General features: G+C 42.7%; 1 protein-coding gene across 3 annotated transcripts in view; it reads left to right on the forward strand.

The window, feature by feature from the left end:
- Positions 1 to 21,395, forward strand: part of LOC311046104 (coatomer subunit beta') — a 46,169-nt gene that overhangs the window by 16,585 nt on the left and 8,189 nt on the right. For all 3 annotated transcript variants that reach the window (XM_084058233.1, XM_084058235.1, XM_084058234.1), the window contains 11 exons: positions 45 to 193; positions 1,225 to 1,371; positions 5,392 to 5,491; positions 5,724 to 5,866; positions 6,541 to 6,740; positions 12,779 to 12,889; positions 15,196 to 15,284; positions 16,882 to 16,988; positions 17,375 to 17,518; positions 19,417 to 19,547; positions 21,121 to 21,328. In XM_084058233.1, coding sequence (XP_083914359.1) covers positions 45 to 193; positions 1,225 to 1,371; positions 5,392 to 5,491; positions 5,724 to 5,866; positions 6,541 to 6,740; positions 12,779 to 12,889; positions 15,196 to 15,284; positions 16,882 to 16,988; positions 17,375 to 17,518; positions 19,417 to 19,547; positions 21,121 to 21,328 — 1,529 coding nt within the window. The remainder of the gene's footprint in view (positions 1 to 44; positions 194 to 1,224; positions 1,372 to 5,391; positions 5,492 to 5,723; positions 5,867 to 6,540; positions 6,741 to 12,778; positions 12,890 to 15,195; positions 15,285 to 16,881; positions 16,989 to 17,374; positions 17,519 to 19,416; positions 19,548 to 21,120; positions 21,329 to 21,395) is intronic.

The following is a 21,395-nucleotide window of genomic DNA, read 5'->3' on the forward strand; positions in this document are numbered from 1 at the left end:
GTGTGTGTGTGTGTGTGTGTGTGTGTGTGTGTGTGTGTGTGTAGATGACATGCTGATCAAGCTGTGGGACTGGGACAAGAAGTGGACGTGCAGCCAGGTGTTTGAGGGTCACACTCACTACGTCATGCAGATCGTCATCAACCCTAAAGACAACAACCAGTTCGCCAGCGCCTCTCTGGACAGAACCATCAAGGTGACCTAACCTTAACTTAACCTTAACCTAACCTTAACTTAACTTAACTTAACCTAACCTTAACCCTAAAGACAACAGCCTCTCTGGACAGAACCATCAAGGTGACCTAACCTTAACTTAACCTTAACTTAACCTAACCTTAACCCTAAAGACAACAGCCTCTCTGGACAGAACCATCAAGGTGAGAACCTACCTGACCCTGACCTTAACCCTGACCTAACCTTAACTTAACCCTGACCTAACCTTAACTCTGACCTAACCTTAACTTAACCCTGACCTAACCTTAACCCTGAAGACAACAACCTCTACCTTAACGCTAATCATGACCTTAACCTTGACCCTGACTGCACCCTGGGATTTAGATCTACTAGTCCACACCCTGGGATTTAGATCTACTAGTCCACACCCTGGGATTTAGATCTACTAGTCCACACCCTGGGATTTAGATCTACTAGTCCACACCCTGGGATTTAGATCTACTAGTCCACACCCTGGGATTCCCAGTGGGACGCTCGTTGTCTCCAGTAGGACCAGTGGATTCCCAGTGGGACGCTCGTTGTCTCCAGTGGGACCAGTGGATTCCCAGTGGGACCAGTGGATTCCCAGTGGGACCAGTGGATTCCCAGTGGGACCAGTGGATTCCCAGTGGGACCAGTGGATTCCCAGTGGGACGCTCGTTGTCTCCAGTGGGACCAGCTCATTCCCAGTGGGACGCTCGTTGAGCCCTGGGTGATCGGCTGCTTATTTTGCTTGTTAAAACATGGTTTTATTAAGACATGACAGCAATATGGAAACAACGTAAACATCTGAAAATATATATTTAATAGAATAACCAAATATTATTTAGAAAACGGTTAGTAGAATATCCACACATACACATCCCTAATCACAACGTCTGTCTGTCTGTCCTGTCTCTCTCTCTCTCTGTCTGTCCCATATCTCTCTCTCTCTCTCTCTCTCTCTCTCTCTCTCTCTCTCTCTCTCTCTCTCTCTCTCTCTCTCTCTCTCTCTCTCTCTCTCTCTCTCTCTAGGTGTGGCAGCTAGGCTCCTCCTCTCCTAACTTCACTCTGGAGGGTCATGATAAAGGAGTAAACTGTATAGATTACTACAGTGGAGGAGACAAGCCTTACCTCATATCAGGAGCAGACGACCGCCTGGTCAAGATCTGGGATTACCAGGTCAGAAAATATGTATTAACATCTGGGATTACCAGGTCAGAAAATATGTATTAACATCTGGGATTACCAGGTCAGAAAATATGTATTAACATCTGGGATTACCAGGTCAGAAAATATGTATTAACATCTGGGATTACCAGGTCAGAAAATATGTATTAACATCTGGGATTACCAGGTCAGAAAATATCAATTAACATCTGGGATTACCAGGTCAGAAAATATCAATTAACATCTGGGATTACCAGGTCAGAAAATATCAATTAACATCTGGGATTCAAAACAAAAACAATTTCATAAATGAAAGCTCAAAAGCACAAACATGTCAAAATGACTAATTGTCTGTTGAGACGTTACATTACAACAAAATATGAACGTAATTAAATGACATTTATTTAAGCATAACCAGAGTTTAAGTATAGTAGTAGAGTAGAGTATAGTAATAGAGTATAGTAATAGAGTAGAGTATAGTGGTAGAACTACCCTGGGTGTGACCCTGGACGATCAACTGTCGTTCTCGGCAAACATCGCATCAGTGACACGGTCCTGCAGATTCCTCCTCTACAACATCAGGAGGATTCACCCCTTCCTCACGGAGAAGGCAGCCCAGGTGCTCATCCAGGCTCTTATCATCTCCTGCCTGGAGTACTGCAACTCCCTCCTTGCTGGTGCTCCGGCATCTGCCATCAGACCTCTGGAGCTTGTTCAGAAAGCTGCGGCTCGTCTGGTGTTCAATCGCCCCAAGTTCTCCCACACAACTATCCTTCTCCGTTCTCTACACTGGCTCCCCGTAGCGTCTCGCATCCAGTTTAAAACCCTGGTGCTAGCCTATAGGGCAGTGTGGCGGATGTGCTCCATAGAGAGGAGCAAACTATGGAGCACATCATAGAAGTTTGTCCTCTCCAAAGACTGAAAGGAGGATTAGTCACCCTCCGTACAGCAGACCAGGAGGCAACTGCTTGGCTTAAGGACTTTGCATTCGCTAAATAAATAGGGCAGTGAAAGGAACAGCTTTTTCTTACCTCCGGGCTATGGTCGATGCCTACACCCCTGCCCGACCACTTCAGTCTGCCACCCCGGGGCGACTGACTGCCTCGTCGCTCAGTGGTCCTTCTGGATGATCTACACGGTCACAACTTTTTTCTGTTCTGGCCCCACAGTGGTGGAATGAACTCCACACTGATGTCAGGACAGCAAAGACACTGATGTCAGGACAGCAGAGACACTGATGTCAGGACAGCAGAGACACTGAAAACCCACCTCTTCAGGAAACACTACCCTTCCTCTTCGCCTTGCCTGCTTGTTGTTAACTAGTTGTACGAACTCTTGTCTTGGATCTTGTAGTAGGCATGAGTGTGTAAATTTAAATATCGGTGGTATTATTAATAATCAAATTAATAATCATACATTTGGAATGATGTGTATTTAAAATTAAGAGTAAAGAATTATTTAACGAGGCACCATGAAAATCAACGTATGACTAAACACAAGCTTAATATGTATTTAACCTTAACTTTAAACCACCAATAAAATAATGAAAGATTATAAAATAATCAACTATTTTATTTCAATAAATCTACAAGATCTGAAGGGGAAAACGTTCTTGTCTCGGCAGAGCCTTTTTAAGATGTGTGTCAACATATGTCAGTATTCTATAAGGAATAATAATACAACTTGAGCAATGACAAAACTAGATTTGATATAAAAACAAACCTAAGCTAGACATGCAACATTTAATAAAAAGGAAATTCTCAACATTAAATGTAATAAAGGTTTTAACTGGATTCAGATGGAGGCTAAACCTAACTTTAAATCCTGTAAGAAAACAACAGTTAAATGAAATAAGAATGATATGCCATGAGGAGCTGATCTTATTCAGGAGTTGTTCCTGTGTTTACCGCATATCACAGTTGTCATGTGATGTGTCCGATGTCCAGTGATGAACGTTGTCTGTTTGTGACGACGTGGTGGAATTCACGCTGGTTTTATGGTGAAAACGTGAAGTTGTAGATCTGTCCTTCTCAGTCTCCACTCAAGCTTGGACTTGAGGAGCCAGTTGTGGCAGGATGCTGCCCACGTGATGAGCTTTGTGGCAGGCTGTACTATCTTTAGGGATGCCTAGGCCAGGCAGAAGAGAAGCAGCGGAGACACAACTTGGTCAGATCGTCTGGGGAACCCCAAGCTGTTGCGTCTGGCTTGTGGGAGAATCAGGCCTTCCAGTCACGGAGGTGCGGTCACTGAAGATCGCAGAGTGGTCGCTGAATCCATCCAGCCATGGAGGGTATCTTCTTCTTCGCAGTCCCTTGCTTCCTCGCAGAGAGGGGCTTCCTTGCTTCCTCGCAGAGAGGGGCTTCCTTGCTTCCTCGCAGAGAGGGGGCTTCCTTGCTTCCTCGCAGAGAGGGGGCTTCCTTGCTTCCGAGCAGAGAGGGGCTTCCTTGCTTCCTCGCAGAGAGGGGGCTTCCTTGCTTCCTCGCAGAGAGGGGGCTTCCTTGCTTCCGAGCAGAGAGGGGCTTCCTTGCTTCCTCGCAGAGAGGGGGCTTCCTTGCTTCCGAGCAGAGAGGGGCTTCCTTGCTTCCTCGCAGAGAGGGGCTTCCTTGCTTCCTCGCAGAGAGGGGCTTCCTTGCTTCCTCGCAGAGAGGGGCTTCCTTGCTTCCGAGCAGAGAGGGGCTTCCTTGCTTCCTCGCAGAGAGGGGCTTCCTTGCTTCCTCGCAGAGAGGGGCTTCCTTGCTTCCGAGCAGAGAGGGGCTTCCTTGCTTCCTCGCAGAGAGGGGCTTCCTTGCTTCCTCGCAGAGAGGGGCTTCCTTGCTTCCTCGCAGAGAGGGGCTTCCTTGCTTCCTCGCAGAGAGGGGCTTCCTTGCTTCCGAGCAGAGAGGGGCTTCCTTGCTTCCGAGCAGAGAGGGGGCTTCCTTGCTTCCTCGCAGAGAGGGGCTTCCTTGCTTCCTCGCAGAGAGGGGCTTCCTTGCTTCCTCGCAGAGAGGGGGCTTCCTTGCTTCCGAGCAGAGAGGGGGCTTCCTTGCTTCCTCGCAGAGAGGGGCTTCCTTGCTTCCGAGCAGTCTGAAGAGGAGGGGGGTCACACGCAGCGTTTATATACGTAGCGTGTTGACAGTAACATGAGGCTGTTGCAACACTCGTGTTCTTCCGAAATACATATGTTGTTGTTTTGAGGCAAAGACTTGTCCAGAAGTTGTGTCCTTCTTGGGAAGAATGAAGTCATTGCTCATGGCTTAAATTACACATATTCTACAACTGTCGTGTTTATTTTATTTACTCAGTTATTACAAACCATTGAATCCAGCGCAGTAAACTACGATGAATATGGTAGTAGAAAACATTCAGGGCATATTTGCCAGCACTAGCTAGGGCATTCACGAATAGTGATTTTTAGTATTCGAATTATTCGACCTATAAGTATTCGAATATTCGATTAATCGATTTGATTATAAAAAATAAAATAATAAAAAAATAAAAAATAAAAAAAATAAAAAGTTTTTTTTTTTTTTTTTTTTTCAATGACATTGATGACTGGACTCAAGGAATGCGAGTTGACGTCACACCAGAGCTCACAGCTGCGTGTCTGCTGCAGAAAAGCCACTAAAAACAAAAAAATCTAAAAAAAAAAAAAAAAAAAAACTTTTTTTTTATTTTATTTTTTTTATCGAATAATCGAATAGTGGTTTGATAGTCGAATAGTCGGTTTGATAGTCGAATATTCGAATATTCGATTATTCTGTTAATGCCCTAGCACTAGCCTATATATGGAGATCCCCATAGATGGAGACAATCGACCTGCAAAGTCGTCATAGAGACCTAAACGTGCCATATGTACGGAGTCTGACATCAGCGAACCCTTCCCAGAAACTCCATGTATAGACATAACCATCACGTCCAGGACTGACGTCATGGTCCCATATTTGGGCATGACTGACATAGGCAGCTCCATGGGGTTAGAATATAGTAATAGAGTATAGTAATATAGTAAAGTAATAGAGTAAAGTATAACCAGAGTTTGTTGATGTTTTTCAGAACAAGACATGTGTTCAGACCTTAGAAGGCCACGCCCAGAACGTGTCATGTGTTTCCTTCCATCCTGAACTACCAATCATCATCACCGGATCAGAGGATGGTACAGTACACACACACACACACACACACACACACACACACACACACACACACACACACACACACACACACACACACACACACACACACACACACTCGTCGGTTGTAGTTTTTTGGGCGATATTTGTCATTTTAGGGGTTAGAGGTTAGAGGGGGTTGGGGTTAGAGGTTAGATGTTGTTGGGTATAATATATACTGTATAATAATATATACTCTATGTGTGTGTTTTAAAGGTACAGTACGTATCTGGCACAGCAGTACATATCGTCTAGAGAGCACTCTGAACTATGGGATGGAGAGAGTTTGGTGTGTCAGCGGACTGAGAGGATCTAACAACGTGGCTCTGGGTTATGATGAAGGCAGCATCATCATCAAGGTGAGTCATCATCACAATGAGTCATCATCATCATGAGTCATCATCACAATGAGTCATCATCATCATGAGTCATCATCAAGTGTATTAGTGTTCAGTACTAGTACACTCGTTCATTAGTGTTCAGTAGTGTTTAGTAGTGTTTAGTAGTGTTCAGTAGTGTTTAGTAGTGTTCGGTAGTGTTCAGTAGTGTTTAGTAGTGTTCGGTAGTGTTCGGTAGTGTTCAGTAGTGTTCAGTAGTGTTCAGTAGTGTTCAGTAGTGTTCAGTAGTGTTTAGTAGTGTTCAGTAGTGTTTAGTAGTGTTTAGTAGTGTTCAGTAGTGTTCAGTAGTGTTTAGTAGTGTTCAGTAGTGTTCAGTAGTGTTTAGTAGTGTTTTGTAGTGTTCAGTAGTGTTCAGTAGTGTTCAGTAGTGTTCAGTAGTGTTCAGTAGTGTTCAGTAGTGTTTAGTAGTGTTCAGTAGTGTTCAGTAGTGTTTAGTAGTGTTCAGTAGTGTTCAGTAGTGTTCAGTAGTGTTCAGTAGTGTTTAGTAGTGTTCAGTAGTGTTCAGTAGTGTTTAGTAGTGTTCAGTAGTGTTCAGTAGTGTTCAGTAGTGTTCAGCAGTGTTTAGTAGTGTTCAGTAGTGTTCAGTAGTGTTCAGTAGTGTTCAATAGTATAATAAAGTCTATTCTACCCAACAGTTGGGTCGAGAGGAGCCTGCCATGTCCATGGACACCAACGGTAAGATCATCTGGGCCAAACACAGTGAGGTTCAGCAGGCCAACCTGAAGGCCATGGGAGACACCGAGATAAAGGATGGAGAGAGACTTCCTCTGGCTGTCAAAGACATGGGGAGCTGTGAGATCTACCCTCAGACCATCCAGCACAACCCTAATGGAAGGTAAGATCTATAAGACCATCCAACACAACCCTAATGTTAGATCTATAAGACCATCTAACACAACCCTAATGGAAGGTAAGATCTATAAGACCATCCAACACAACCCTAATGGAAGGTTAGATCTATAAGACCATCCAACACAACCCTAATGGAAGGTAAGATCTATAAGACCATCCAACACAACCCTAATGGAAGGTTAGATCTATAAGACCATCCAACACAACCCTAATGGAAGGTTAGATCTATAAGACCATCCAACACAACCCTAATGGAAGGTTAGATCTATAAGACCATCCAACACAACCCTAATGGAAGGTAAGATCTATAAGACCATCCAACACAACCCTAATGGAAGGTTAGATCTATAAGACCATCCAACACAACCCTAATGGAAGGTAAGATCTATAAGACCATCCAACACAACCCTAATGGAAGGTTAGATCTATAAGACCATCCAACACAACCCTAATGGAAGGTAAGATCTATAAGACCATCCAACACAACCCTAATGGAAGGTTAGATCTATAAGATCATCTGGAGGATTCGCCCCTTCCTCACAGAGAAGGCAGCCCAGGTGCTCATCCAGGCTTTTGTCATCTCCCGCCTGGAGCACTGCAACTCCCTCCTCGCTGGTGCTCCTGTATCATTCTTGAGTACATCCACGCATGTCATTGTGGGACGTCCTCGTGACCGATGACCGTGTGTTGGTTCCCACAGTAACCAATTTGCTGGCTGGCAGTTCTTTGGCAGTGTCCTGCTAGTCTCATTCTCCTGGCTGCTATTTTCTCGCTCACCCCTGGCATTCCCTCATACAGGATCTTGTTGGTAACATGTGTACTCGTGCTGATGTTAAGTACTGCAGTACTGGTGCAGCACCCATCTAGAGACTTCTGCAGGGTTGGCTTCAGGGTCCAGCATTCACTGCCATAGAGGAGAACGGACAGCTTAACTCATTCACTGCCATAGAGGAGAACAGACAGCTTAACTCATTCACTGCCATAGAGGAGAACAGACAGCTTAACTCATTCACTGCCATAGAGGAGAACAGACAGCTTAACTCATTCACTGCCATAGAGGAGAACGGACAGCTTAACTCATTCACTGCCATAGAGGAGAACAGACAGCTTAACTCATTCACTGCCATAGAGGAGAACGGACAGCTTAACTCATTCACTGCCATAGAGGAGAACGGACAGCTTAACTCATTCACTGCCATAGAGGAGAACAGACAGCTTAACTCATTCACTGCCATAGAGGAGAACGGACAGCTTAACTCATTCACTGCCATAGAGGAGAACGGACAGCTTAACTCATTCACTGCCATAGAGGAGAACGGACAGCTTAACTCATTCACTGCCATAGAGGAGAACAGACAGCTTAACTCATTCACTGCCATAGAGGAGAACAGACAGCTTAACTCATTCACTGCCATAGAGGAGAACAGACAGCTTAACTCATTCACTGCCATAGAGGAGAACGGACAGCTTAACTCATTCACTGCCATAGAGGAGAACGGACAGCTTAACTCATTCACTGCCATAGAGGAGAACAGACAGCTTAACTCATTCACTGCCATAGAGGAGAACAGACAGCTTAACTCATTCACTGCCATAGAGGAGAACAGACAGCTTAACTCATTCACTGCCATAGAGGAGAACGGACAGCTTAACTCATTCACTGACATAGAGGAGAACGGACAGCTTAACTCATTCACTGCCATAGAGGAGAACAGACAGCTTAACTCATTCACTGCCATAGAGGAGAACGGACAGCTTAACTCATTCACTGCCATAGAGGAGAACAGACAGCTTAACTCATTCACTGCCATAGAGGAGAACAGACAGCTTAACTCATTCACTGCCATAGAGGAGAACAGACAGCTTAACTCATTCACTGCCATAGAGGAGAACAGACAGCTTAACTCATTCACTGCCATAGAGGAGAACAGACAGCTTAACTCATTCACTGCCATAGAGGAGAACGGACAGCTTAACTCATTCACTGCCATAGAGGAGAACAGACAGCTTAACTCATTCACTGCCATAGAGGAGAACAGACAGCTTAACTCATTCACTGCCATAGAGGAGAACAGACAGCTTAACTCATTCACTGCCATAGAGGAGAACAGACAGCTTAACTCATTCACTGCCATAGAAGAGAACGGACAGCTTAACTCATTCACTGCCATAGAGGAGAACAGACAGCTTAACTCATTCACTGCCATAGAGGAGAACAGACAGCTTAACTCATTCACTGCCATAGAGGAGAACGGACAGCTTAACTCATTCACTGCCATAGAGGAGAACGGACAGCTTAACTCATTCACTGCCATAGAGGAGAACAGACAGCTTAACTCATTCACTGACATAGAGGAGAACAGACAGCTTAACTCATTCACTGCCATAGAGGAGAACAGACAGCTTAACTCATTCACTGCCATAGAGGAGAACAGACAGCTTAACTCATTCACTGCCATAGAGGAGAACAGACAGCTTAACTCATTCACTGCCATAGAGGAGAACAGACAGCTTAACTCATTCACTGCCATAGAGGAGAACGGACAGCTTAACTCATTCACTGCCATAGAGGAGAACAGACAGCTTAACTCATTCACTGACATAGAGGAGAACGGACAGCTTAACTCATTCACTGCCATAGAGGAGAACAGACAGCTTAACTCATTCACTGCCATAGAGGAGAACAGACAGCTTAACTCATTCACTGCCATAGAGGAGAACAGACAGCTTAACTCATTCACTGCCATAGAGGAGAACGGACAGCTTAACTCATTCACTGCCATAGAGGAGAACAGACAGCTTAACTCATTCACTGCCATAGAGGAGAACAGACAGCTTAACTCATTCACTGCCATAGAGGAGAACAGACAGCTTAACTCATTCACTGCCATAGAGGAGAACAGACAGCTTAACTCATTCACTGCCATAGAGGAGAACAGACAGCTTAACTCATTCACTGCCATAGAGGAGAACAGACAGCTTAACTCATTCACTGCCATAGAGGAGAACAGACAGCTTAACTCATTCACTGCCATAGAGGAGAACAGACTCTACCGTTGCATAGAAGAAGCTGAGTTTGATTTGACAGGGAGGATGGACTTCCATACACTGGTCATGCCGTTCAGAGCTCTCCATGCAAGAGCCTTCCTCACTTTAAGATCTTGCTGGGATGAGTTGACTCATGAGCCCAGGTACTTAAAGTCCTTGACCTCCTTCAGAACAGTGCCTCCTGTTGTTGTCAGAGGTGGATGTTCTGATGATGGATGTTATAGGTGATAACCTCAGTTTTCTTGGCATTTAGCCTAAGGCCAACCTTGGCACACTCTACCTCCACTCTGTTCAGGAGCTCCTGTGCCTGTTCCACGTTGTCGGAGAGCAGACTGATGTCGTCCGCATAGTCCAGGTCTGTCAGGACTACTGTGGGTGTCGTTTCGACCTCCTTGGGGTTAGAGTGAAGCCAAGATCCTGCTCTCGTCCACTGATGGCCTTCCTGATGACAGTCAGTTGGCCTAGTCTGGGTGAACTACCTCTTAAATTGGTCTGTGAGACGGACACAAAGTACCAATAGGCTACTGCTTTTTTTTTCTTTCTACATTTTTATCCCGCGATTTTTGTAACACATTTTTTTCACCCAGTGCCAATTTCCTAAGTGATCCTGGGCACTACACCAGCCCTACACCAGTCCCCCACAGCCTAGGGAGACCACCAGGGCCGAGCTCATGCTTCCTTCAATGCATGAGAGCCAACTGACCTTCTTGTCACCTGACAGGGGAGAGTTTCCCCGGTAGGACGTAGCGCGTGGTTTACTACATGTTTTTGTGAGGGTATTAACTACCCTAGTAGTCCATGAGCCAGACCCCAAAAATTGAGCAATGATTATCGAACGAGTGGCCAAACCTATATTAAATTGTTCATAGGGTCAATACGAGTAAATAAATATATGATAACCTTTACACAGGAGTAGCTTTTTTTTTTCTTTTTCTTTTTTTTATAATTTTTATCCCACGATTTTTGTAACCCATATTTTTTCACCCAGTGCCAATTGCCTATGTAATCCTGGGCGCTACTCTCCCTCTGCCAGCCTAGGGAGAGCCCAAGCTGAAGCTCATGCCTCCTTCAATGCATGAGGAGCAAGCAGGCCGCTTCTTATCACCCGACAGGGGGGAGGTTCCCTGGTTAGACGTAGCGCGTGGAAGGAACACGTTATTCCAACCAGTTCCTTTCCCCTCCATCAGGCGCCCTGGCTGACCAGGGGGAGGCAGTATAGTGACCAGGATTACTGCATGTTTTTGTGAGGGTATTAACTACCCTAGGAGACACGGGGAGAACATGCAAACTCCACACAGGAGTAGCTTTTTCATGGTTATCACACATTTTGTTATTTTCCCCATACGTACATGACAGGTGAAAAAATGACAACATTTAAAAAAGAGTTATCATAATGAAACTTCCTGAGTTGATTACTTACATGAAGACAATGATTTATTGTATTAATTTACAAGTTATCTGAAATTGTATATTTAAATACGCAAATTAGGCATTATGAAAATATGCCCAAATTTGCATAACTCTCCAGAATCAACATTGGAACATTGGACAAAGCCAGAGTCAACATACTTATTTCATTTTGTTAAGACGTTGGAGTCAAATGTTTTTAACGAGGGAATATTCAATATCTGGCTCAATTTTGGGGCTCTGGCTCATGGACTAAAGGCCTAATTTGCATATTTAAATATACAATTTCAGAAAACTTGTAATACGATAAATCATTGTCTTCATGTAAGTAATCAACTCAGGAAGTTTCATTATGATAACTCTTTTTTTAAATAGTAATTTTTTCATCTGTCATGTACGTATGGGGAAAATAACAAAATGTGTGATAACCATGAAAAAGCTACTCCTGTGTAAAGGTTATCATATATTTATTTACTCGTATTGACCCTATGAGCAATTTAATATAGGTTTGGTTTTGCCCACTCTTTGGATAATGAAAACGTGTCTGGCTCATGGACTATAGGAGACACGGGGAGAACATGCAGACTATAGGAGACACGGGGAGAACATGCAGACTATAGGAGACACAGGGAGAACATGCAGACTATAGGAGACACGGGGAGAACATGCAGACTATAGGAGACACGGGGAGAACATGCAGACTATAGGAGACACAGGGAGAACATGCAGACTATAGGAGACACAGGGAGAACATGCAGACTATAGGAGACACAGGGAGAACATGCAGACTATAGGAGACACAGGGAGAACATGCAGACTATAGGAGACACGGGGAGAACATGCAGACTATAGGAGACACAGGGAGAACATGCAGACTATAGGAGACACGGGGAGAACATGCAGACTATAGGAGACACAAGGAGAACATGCAGACTATAGGAGACACGGGGAGAACATGCAGACTATAGGAGACACAGGGAGAACATGCAGACTATAGGAGACACGGGGAGAACATGCAGACTATAGGAGACACAGGGAGAACATGCAGACTATAGGAGACACGGGGAGAACATGCAGACTATAGGAGACACGGGGAGAACATGCAGACTATAGGAGACACAAGGAGAACATGCAGACTATAGGATACACAGGGAGAACATGCAGACTTTAGGAGACACAGGGAGAACATGCAGACTATAGGAGACACAGGGAGAACATGCAGACTATAGGAGACACAGGGAGAACATGCAGACTATAGGAGACACGGGGAGAACATGCAGACTATAGGAGACACAAGGAGAACATGCAGACTATAGGAGACACAGGGAGAACATGCAGACTATAGGAGACACGGGGAGAACATGCAGACTCCACACAGACCAACCCCACCTAGGGTATGGGCGTTGATGACACGCCCACAGCGTCCCCGGCGGGAATCGAACCCAGGACCTTCTAGCTGTGAGGCGACAGCGCTACCTGGAGAATACATCATCTATACAGCCTAACTGATGTGTGTGTGTGTGTGTGTGTGTGTGTGTGTGTGTGTGTGTGTGTGTGTGTGTGTAGGTTCGTGGTGGTGTGTGGAGATGGTGAATACATCATCTATACTGCCATGGCCTTGAGGAACAAGAGCTTCGGTTCAGCTCAGGAGTTCGCATGGGCGCACGACTCCTCTGAGTGAGTACACTTATCTTATCTTATCTTATCACGACTCCTCTGAGTGAGTACACTTATCTTATCTTATCTTATCACGACTCCTCTGAGTGAGTACACTTATCTTATCTTATCTTATCACGACTCCTCTGAGTGAGTACACTTATCTTATCTTATCTTATCACGACTCCTCTGAGTGAGTACACTTATCTTATCTTATCACGACTCCTCTGAGTGAGTACACTTATCTTATCTTATCTTATCACGACTCCTCTGAGTGAGTACACTTATCTTATCTTATCACGACTCCTCTGAGTGAGTACACTTATCTTATCTTATCTTATCACGACTCCTCTGAGTGAGTACACTTATCTTATCTTATCACGACTCCTCTGAGTGAGTACACTTATCTTATCTTATCTTATTTATAAAGCAGTGTTATTGAACAGCCTTTACGTCTGTGTGTGGGTTTATAAATCAGTGCTATTCTAATCAATGATGGTAGGACTTATCCTATATAAAATAGGGTCCTAGTGTAGGACACAAGGACTTATCCTATATAAAATAGGGTCCTAGTGTAGGACACTACACTAGGACTGTTTTTTCTCCCTCATAGATTACATTACATACATTACATTACATTACTTACATTACATTACATTACATTACATTACATTACTTACATTACATTACATTACATTACATTACATTACATTACATTACAGTCATTTAGCAGACGCTTTTATCCAAAGCGACTTACAATAAGTGCATTCAACATAGATAGGGAACTAAACTACTAATCACCAGAAGTCTGAAGTGCATTCTGTTCTAAAACAAGCAACTAAGAGTATACCTAGCGCTGAGGTAAAAGTGTATTTGCGAACGCGGAAGGAGGCGCGCCTCCGACCAAGTGGAGCTTACTATGAAAGTCTGTGTGTGTGTCTGTGTGTCTGTGTGCAGTGCACTGCCTGGGTGCGGCCGACAGAGGGCGCCAGAGTGCAGCTACAGTCAAAACACAAACACACACACACACACACACACACAGAGTCCGTAAATACACAATATTTTCGAGCTGCGTTCGCTTCCAGCGTTTGCGCGTCTTACTTGTATATCAGCTACCTACTGTCATAAACAGATGAGACAAAATAGCAAAATCAAATGAGCAAGAGCTAAAACAAATAAGTGTATCGAATAAACAAGATCCAATAAAATAAAACAAGAGTTCATACAACTAGTTAACAACAAGTAGGCAAGGCGAAGAGGAAGGATAGTGTTTCCTCAAGAGGAGGGTTTTTAGCCTGCGGTGAAAGATGGGCAGTGACTCTGCTGTCCTGACATCAGTGACTCTGCTGTCCTGACATCAGTGTCTCTGCTGTCCTGACATCAGTGTCTCTGCTGTCCTGACATCAGTGACTCTGCTGTCCTGACATCAGTGTCTCTGCTGTCCTGACATCAGTGTCTCTGCTGTCCTGACATCAGTGTCTCTGCTGTCCTGACATCAGTGTCTCTGCTGTCCTGACACCAGTGTCTCTGCTGTCCTAACACCAGTGACTCTGCTGTCCTGACATCAGTGACTCTGCTGTCCTGACACCAGTGTCTCTGCTGTCCTGACATCAGTGTCTCTGCTGTCCTGACATCAGTGTCTCTGCTGTCCTGACATCAGTGACTCTGCTGTCCTGACATCAGTGTCTCTGCTGTCCTGACATCAGTGACTCTGCTGTCCAGACATCAGTGTCTCTGCTGTCCTGACATCAGTGTCTCTGCTGTCCTGACATCAGTGTCTCTGCTGTCCTGACATCAGTGGGGAGTTCATTCCACCACTGTGGGGCCAGAACAGAAATAAGCTGTGACAGTGTCTTCTTCTATTGTGTTAATAGACTAAATATTGTGTATCTTCATAGATATAGTGTTAATAGACTGAATATTGTGTATCTTCATAGATATAGTGTTAATAGACTGAATATTGTGTATCTTCATAGATATAGTGTTAATAGACTAAATATTGTTTATCTTCATAGATATAGTGTTAATAGACTGAATATTGTGTATCTTCATAGATATAGTGTTAATAGACTGAATATTGTGTATCTTCATAGATATAGTGTTAATAGACTGAATATTGTGTATCTTCATAGATATAGTGTTAATAGACTGAATATTGTGTATCTTCATAGATATAGTGTTAATAGACTGAATATTGTGTATCTTCATAGATATAGTGTTAATAGACTAAATATTGTGTATCTTCATAGATATAGTGTTAATAGACTGAATATTGTGTATCTTCATAGATATAGTGTTAATAGACTGAATATTGTGTATCTTCATAGATATGCCATCAGGGAAAGCAACAGCTTGGTCAAAATCTTCAAAAACTTCAAGGAGAAGAAGTCGTTCAAACCAGACTTTGGAGCAGAAGGTAAGAAGAACATTTAATTTATTATGATGAATGAAATAAGTACATTGAGCATTCAAGCAGAGCACATGTCAGTGATAGCATTACAAATGACTTCTTTTCTATTCATTAATTATAGTTGTAGAATCCATTATCCATGTGTAACCATGAGGCTTGAGGTACATAATAGACGGACAAGAAGAATTATATTTAAAATATATAATCTTTATTTATTCTTGCAGTATAAAAATAGATTGTCTTTACAAATACATTTGATCACCATGTATGATCAAAGTATAAAAATAGATTGTCTTTATTACAAATACATTGACCACAATTCAGTATAATAAAAAGAGAGACAGACTGAAGTTCATAGATGCTCACCCTAACCAACTGAACCCCTATCATAAAAGTAGGCTAAAGCAGTGACCACCTGTTGATCACCACCTGTTATGACATGGAAATGAAACAATGAATATCAAAGCATAACAACAGCAGTTCATGAACCTTATTATACTAATAACGTGCATAGCCTATATACATATGAGCCTAAAGACTCACCGCAGACACCAAACTGTTTGCCCCTAGTCTCTGGACAGACGTGAGTCCACACACACAATGCTGACTGTTGCACACTATAAGACAAACATTTATAGTTAGCATTTAGCTTCACCATATCTATCATAAAACACACAGTCACATAATGATATAATATACAGAAATGCACGGTAATCAAAACGAACGAGAGAGAGCTAGACTTACAGATTAACTGAATGAATGAATCACCCGGCGTAGCAAACGCCACACACACAGCACACACCCGGACCGCAATGGTACGGCTATTTCCCCAACCTGAGGGAAATCAGGACAGGTCGTCTGTATTACTACTTATACATAAAACAAAAGAAACAACAACAAAAGAAAACCTTAACAAAAGAAGCGAGCAATACCTTTGTATCGCCAGACGTAAGCACAACGCTTCAGACGTAAGCACAACGCTTCGCCTCTTCACTGCCTGTCGTTCCCTATGGAAGACCATACACGGTATAAACAACTAAACAGTGCACATAAACCTAGCGACACGATAATACTGGCAAGCTTTGTTTTATACTACATTTAAGTTACTCACCAGGACACTGTATTACACGAACACATATACGCCACACTCTCTCTCGTCGTGTAACAGGGGAACCATGCGTGGGGAAATGTTTGTGCTGCTGCCGTCGCCCGCTCCCTACTAGGAAGTGTTTGTTCCAGCCGCCATCCGGCCAGGCTGAAATACACGCTGATGCCAGAGCCACGCCCACATTACCCCCACCCGGCCACACATGTATCAGCTTATCCAATCCAATCCAATCCACTTTATTTATAGAGCACATTTAAAAACAACACTGTTGAACCAAAGTGATGTACACTCAGTAAACACACACAAATTATATAGTTATACACTCAATTATAATGGTGTCATTAACCTATAGAGTGTGTGTGTGTGTGTGTGTGTGTGTGTGTGTGTGTGTGTGTGTGTGTGTGTGTGTGTGTGTGTGTGTGTGTGTGTGTGTGTGTGTGTGTGTGTGTGTGTGTGTGTGTGTGTGTGTGTGTGTGTGTGTGTGTGTGTGTGTAGGTATCTATGGAGGCTTCCTGCTGGGTGTGAGGTCAGTGAACGGTCTGGCCTTTTATGACTGGGAGAACACAGAGCTGGTCCGTCGTATCGAGATCCAACCTAAACATGTATGTACTCTACTGTGTGTGTGTGTGTGTGTGTGTGTGTGTGTGTGTGTGTGAGATCCAACCTAAACATGTATGTACTCTACTGTGTGTGTGTGTGTGTGTGTGTGTGTGTGTGTGTGTGTGTGAGATCCAACCTAAACATGTATGTACTCTACTGTGTGTGTGTGTGTGTGTGTGTGTGTGTGTGACACGTGTTACTGCGTCATCAAGCTTGCAAATGCACGGTGACCTAATAAAAACATTCGACGGTTGGACTCATCCAATCGCCGACTGCCCATTTATTCGTCCAATCGCCCCAACCTTAGTGTGCATCTCTACTGATTGATGTGATGTAATGTAATGTAATGTAATGTAATGTAATGTAATGTAATGTATCTATGTAACAGATCTTCTGGTCAGACTCTGGGGAGTTGGTGTGCATGGCTACAGAGGAGTCCTTCTTCATCCTGCGTTACTGTGCAGATAAAGTGGCCTCCTCCCAGGAGAACAACGAGGGAGTGACTGAGGACGGCATCGAGGACGCCTTCGAGGTGAGTTAGGGTTACAGAGTTACAGAGGACACTATGGAGGTACACTAGCCTGGGTTAGAGACTATCACAATATAGAGCTATTTAACACTGTTACTGAACAAACACTCTATAGTAATGATTACTATCACAATATAGATCTATTTAACACTGTTACTGAACAAACACTCTATAGTAATGATTACTATCACAATATAGATCTATTTAACACTGTTACTGAACAAACACTTAGTTTATAGTAATGATTACTATCACAATATAGAGCTATTTAACACTGTTACTGAACACACACTCTATAGTAATGATTACTATCACAATATAGAGCTATTTAACACTGTTACCGAACAAACACTCTATAGTAATGATTACTATCACAATATAGAGCTATTTAACACTGTTGCTGAACAAACACTCTATAGTAATGATTACTATCACAATATAGAGCTATTTAACACTGTTACTGAACAAACACTCTATAGTAATGATTACTATCACAATATAGATCTATTTAACACTGTTACTGAACAAACACTCTATAGTAATGATTACTATCACAATATAGAGCTATTTAACACTGTTACTGAACAAACACTCTATAGTAATGATTACTATCACAATATAGAGCTATTTAACACTGTTACTGAACAAACACTCTATAGTAATGATTACTATCACAATATAGATCTATTTAACACTGTTACTGAACAAACACTCTATAGCAATGATTACTATCACAATAAAGATCTATTTAACACTGTTACTGAACAAACACTCTATAGTAATGATTACTATCACAATATAGAGCTATTTAACACTGTTACTGAACAAACACTCTATAGTAATGATTACTATCACAATATAGATCTATTTAACACTGTTACTGAACAAACACTCTATAGTAATGATTACTATCACAATATAGAGCTATTTAACACTGTTACTGAACAAACACTCTATAGTAATGATTACTATCACAATATAGATCTATTTAACACTGTTACTGAACAAACACTCTATAGTAATGATTACTATCACAATATAGATCTATTTAACACTGTTACTGAACAAACACTCTATAGTAATGATTACTATCACAATATAGAGCTATTTAACACTGTTACTGAACAAACACTCTATAGTAATGATTACTATCACAATATAGAGCTATTTAACACTGTTACTGAACAAACACTCTATAGTAATGATTACTATCACAATATAGAGCTATTTAACACTGTTACTGAACAAACACTCTATAGCAATGATTACTATCACAATAAAGATCTATTTAACACTGTTACTGAACAAACACTCTATAGTAATGATTACTATCACAATATAGAGCTATTTAACACTGTTACTGAACAAACACTCTATAGTAATGATTACTATCACAATATAGATCTATTTAACACTGTTACTGAACAAACACTCTATAGTAATGATTACTATCACAATATAGAGCTATTTAACACTGTTACTGAACAAACACTCTATAGTAATGATTACTATCACAATATAGATCTATTTAACACTGTTACTGAACAAACACTCTATAGTAATGATTACTATCACAATATAGATCTATTTAACACTGTTACTGAACAAACACTCTATAGTAATGATTACTATCACAATATAGATCTATTTAACACTGTTACTGAACAAACACTCTATAGTAATGATTACTATCACAATATAGATCTATTTAACACTGTTACTGAACAAACACTCTATAGTAATGATTACGATCACTTTAGAGTTAGTTATCAGAAGGTATTTCATGTAACAGGGTGGTCTCTCTACTCTAGGTTCAAGGGGAGACCCAGGAGGTGGTGAACACCTCCTCTGGGTAGGGTTAGGGTCATCAGAGGGTCTTTAACAGGGTGGTGTGTCTTCAGGTCCAAGGGGAGATCCAGGAGGTGGTGAAGACAGGTCTGTGGGTGGGGGACTGCTTCATCTACACCTCCTCTGTCAACAGACTCAACTACTTTGTAGGAGGAGAGATCGTCACCATCGCCCACTTGGACAGGTACGGCCACCAGGGGGCGCTACACTGTCATGGATGAAAGTAGTCAGACAGATTGATCTCAGTTTAAAGAGTATTAGATTGGACCCAGGGGTCGCGCTAGGATTTTAATCTGCCGGTCCCAATGTCCGGAAGGATTCAAATTTATCGGACATCTGACAAAAATAACAGTCATAATTATTTGTATGCATTAATGACAAGCAGGTGCGTAAATACAGCCTAACACTTAGGCCTACAGCATTATATTTTGCATTGCGCTATTTGAACATGAACCATCATAATATACACATTTTATATAGCAGGGTCATCTTACACAAATACATTAATTACCTACATTACCATTTGCGCATGCTGCGTGCGTAATGGTTTCTCAATACTCAATTGCGTTTGTATGCATTTTCTAATCAAAGGGCACTGCACAAAATTGGGCATTTCAGATGAATCCTTCAAAACGTGGCTCAGCTGACCTGTTAGGGCAATAAATTATAGACCACTACTCACTCACAGGAGGTTATGCTGTATAATTAGACAGTGGATGCGGTCCGTGCGTCTAGTTGGGACAGCCGTGGGAAAGTTGATGAGTTGTGAGAATCTTGTCGTCTCCTCAGAGCTATTCAGTTCAAAGTGGTAACGTTTTAACGTGTCCACCTCATAGAGTTAAAAATAGGTCCACGATTATGATTAACGTCGTGTTTCACCTGGATGCCATAGTTGCAGTAGCCTATAGCTGTTGTGAAGAGTATTTACGCATCTGTGTTATATTTCATCTTCAACCTGCACTGTTGTTAAACTGTAGGGCAACTTGACAACTTTACTCACAAGTGCCCTTGTAGTAGCCTAGTATCTGTGACATATTCTAACTAGTAATGATACAACTTGTGTGTGACTGGCTGTTAAATACACAACTTTATATAATGTAACTTGTAACCGGACCGCGGACTGCCGAGACCGCTGGCTACGCAGCAGCAGCAACAACTAGCTCTCTTCTTCTTCCTGTTGTACCTTCACAATAAAGTGTCTCCTATTTACCGCCCGATGTAGCACATTTTACACTGGTTATTATTAACAGGAAATAGGTGTAACCTAACAGCGTGTGACAAACTCTTTTTGTCTACGTCTAGTACGTCTCTCTCTCTCTCTCTCCCAGAAACACACGCACGCTGTTGAGAGAGAGAGAGAGAGAGAGAGAGAGAGAGAGAGAGAGAGAGAGAGAGTGAACAGCGTGTCATTATCAACCGGTCAGGATGTCCGGAGAGATTTATTTTTTCCGGTCTTTGTCATAAATAAACGGTCAAAACCGGCAATTATCGGACTAACGCGACCTCTGATTGGACCATGTATGTAACCCTAAACCTGTCCTCTGGCTCCTTTAGGACCATGTATGTAACCCTAAACCTGTCCTCTGGCTGCTTTAGGACCATGTATGTAACCCTAAACCTGTCCTCTGGCTGCTTTAGGACCATGTATGTAACCCTAAACCTGTCCTCTGGCTGCTTTAGGACCATGTATGTAACCCTAAACCTGTCCTCTGGCTGCTTTAGGACCATGTTTCTAACCCTAAACCTGTCTGCTTTAGGACCATGTATCTGCTGGGCTACATCCCTAAGGATGACAGGCTCTACCTGGGCGATAAGGAGCTGAACATCGTGTCCTACTCTCTGCTGGTGTCGGTTCTGGAGTATCAGACGGCTGTGATGAGGAGAGACTTCAGCATGGCCGACAAGGTCCTACCCACAATCCCCAAGGAGCAGCGCACCAGGGTGGCACACTTCCTGGAGAAACAGGTAACTGTATAACAGTTTAAATCACTTCCTGGAGAAACAGGTAACTGTATAACAGTTTAAATCACTT

Source organism: Gymnoscopelus microlampas (genome assembly GCF_963454915.1).
Source record: "Gymnoscopelus microlampas genome assembly, chromosome: 5".
NCBI lineage: Eukaryota > Metazoa > Chordata > Actinopteri > Myctophiformes > Myctophidae > Gymnoscopelus > Gymnoscopelus microlampas.